This window comes from Laetiporus sulphureus (assembly GCF_001632365.1).
Source record: "Laetiporus sulphureus 93-53 unplaced genomic scaffold LAESUscaffold_191, whole genome shotgun sequence".
Taxonomy (NCBI): domain Eukaryota; kingdom Fungi; phylum Basidiomycota; class Agaricomycetes; order Polyporales; family Laetiporaceae; genus Laetiporus; species Laetiporus sulphureus.
This window is the reverse complement of record NW_024468700.1, coordinates 1,320-3,968: the sequence shown is the minus strand read 5'-3', so window position 1 is coordinate 3,968 and position 2,649 is coordinate 1,320. Positions and strand designations below refer to the sequence as shown.

Below are 2,649 nucleotides of genomic sequence, written 5' to 3'. Positions count from 1 at the left end.
ATGCATTTTCTGATCTGAATGACTGTAGGCTGCCCAATCAAAGCATATCTTACAATGACTTGCCGCATAAAGGTTTGTCTGCTGGTGATATAGATTTGAGCACAGCATGCAAGTGCTCCAGGCACAACACGATTATCGGAAATGTGCGTCAGCTTGCATATATTCACTATTCGGAGAGAGCTTTGACATCTCTGCTGCACAGATTCAGGAATCATGAACAGCAACAACAGTGTCATCAGCTGAAGATTTACATCAGTGCATCACTCCATATTCATGTGGACTGAGAGCAGCTGGTGGAAGAAGAAAGTCGGTCAATGCTTACACATGCTCAAGATCCTCTAGCACCCCTTTCATGATAGAGATCATCGTGCTTTATGAGCAATGATTCAACTGGCCACCTCCAACATCATGGTCATTCTTGTCATTGAGGACAGGAAAAGAGGAAGGTAGCAGTGTGGGCACAAATGCTTCGATCACGAGCATTGCACGAATCTCCAGCAAACTCGGTCAGGTCTCCAATTCAATAATTTAATACAATTGATGGCTAGGTATGCACTGGAACTGCACTCGTGAGCATCAATCTCAGTGCGTATTCAAATCTAGAGTTGCTCCAGTCATGATCATCTGCTATGTGATCATGAATGCTGCTCGCGATAGGAAATATCATCGTGTGCGTGAGATGATGACCTAAGAACCCTCACGTGAGACAGTAACCTGCGAAACATCACCGTGCAAGCATTCAGCAAACATAAAGTGCATCGCAGAATGTTCATGCAACTACATCTTGGTGCAAAGTGTCGCAATCGTGAGTATCGTTCATATGCATACGGTGAACCCGACCGCCTTCATGACTTGTCATAGATACGTGAAGGTCATGTTCTTCACGTCCAAAGTCTTGTTCTCTGGAAACATGTATGAGACCCATTCTGGTACAGCTGTCCGTGTATTTGTTGTCTCTATCTATGAACACCATTGTGAGTCTGTTCATATCCCATTTCTCAATTCGCTTTTTAACCAGCATGCCATTTGGTGCTAGTCGCATTGCTTATCAGCTTTTCTGATGAGGACATTGTCACAGCCGATCTCTTGCAGGACCAATGGGCATTTTGCATAAATGAGGTCAGCAGCTTCAGTCACTGAAGATGTCGAAACTCACTTTTTGTAGGACTTGTTTACTGTCAAGTGGAAGATATCTGGCAGCTCCGACAACTATAAAGGACAACTGAATTTGAGGAAGCACGAGAGTTCTGGGAATTCCTCAGCAACCTGGCAATGGCAAAGAATGCATCCATTGATGAGCATCATGCTCTCAGGAAACTCTATGAGACCATCCGTCTCTTGCCGGCTGGCAACAATATGGGCGAGTTCAATGACAATATCACAGTCATGTCGCTCACCATGCTTGACACTCTATTGTCAACTGGCAGCCTTTCTGTGGAGCCGCAGAACTTATAAATTGTTGCCTTTGTTGTCCGACTGTATGAGTCGCATCTTTCTGTGAAAATGGAAGCATTATAATCTGGATACATGTACAATCAGCCATGAATGGTGTACGTATGTTTAAAGCCTGAAAAGTTGAAGTGCTTAAGGTTCACAATCAAAATCTTTCAGTAGCCACTCGTGAGTGCTTGAGCGATCATGATAATTGATTATTCCATGTAAAGCATGCCTCACTCATTCTCACCACAAGCAATAGATCAGCGCTATCACTAAACATGTGCTGCTTCAAGTGCAATATAGTAATTATGTTGTCATGACCGGTACTATTCGTCTTGATTCATTACAGTTGAAGCAGATGCCAGCGAACGTCTTACACGAGAGTGGCCATGGGAAACCATCTGCTGCGAGAGCATAATGCATGTAATGTAACATCGATTGGTACCACTTCCAACTGGTAGGTTCGACATTCTCTTTGACATGCATGGACCCTCTGATTTGATGCACGATTATAGCTCACAAGCTCACACCGAGACTCAGATAGAAGATACTAGTACATCTCTTCGCACGGTAAGCTGTATGTAAAAGCTCAATATAGTATAGTGCATGATGAATGGCCTGTGGCAATAATAGCTCTATTTCTATTCAGAAGTTCTAGATCTGCGCTGCAGCCAGGGTGGAGCACTGATGATCATGAATTGCCAATCGGTACGCCATTCAAATGTTCCCGACCAATGCTTATTCTGCACTTTCTACTGTTTATGATATATGGTAGATCTAAATTTGCTCGTTTACTTTTGAAAGATCTTCGTGATCAGATTGACGATCCATTCTCACTCCTATCTGGCGTAAATCAAATGCAGCGGGTTTCGGCTAGTTCATAATCATTTGTTCCTCCAGTGATGCCACGCATCTCTGATAAGAAGTTCATGATCAGTTTTCTTTGTGGATGCCATCATCTACGACGATATGACCAGCAGGAGTAATACTTTCCATCTTCACTATGTCACAAGAGACAGTATATTGATGAGCTAACTAATGATGTATCATGACGGCGCTATGATGAGAAGGACATTGCATCGCTGATCGCAAACACAACCTTATGATCATCGCACTTGCCACAAGATTGGGGTTGAGTGAGGTCAAGCATGTTCAGATGCTCAGTAGCATGGTCAAGGGTGCTCACAGTGCCATGAATGTTTGAGATGCGAT

General features: G+C 43.5%; 1 protein-coding gene across 1 annotated transcript; it reads left to right on the top strand.

Moving 5' to 3' along the window:
• Window positions 1-106: 106 nt before the first annotated feature.
• On the top strand, window positions 107-1,455 carry LAESUDRAFT_718614 (uncharacterized protein; the record flags this gene model as incomplete). The annotated part of the gene is made up of 8 exons (XM_040907464.1): window positions 107-143; window positions 380-446; window positions 549-569; window positions 658-670; window positions 765-805; window positions 862-974; window positions 1,019-1,119; window positions 1,234-1,455. 8 exons carry the CDS (start codon window positions 107-109, stop codon window positions 1,453-1,455), a joined length of 615 nt encoding a protein of 204 aa, XP_040757285.1.
• Between the last annotated feature and the right edge of the window lie 1,194 nt (window positions 1,456-2,649).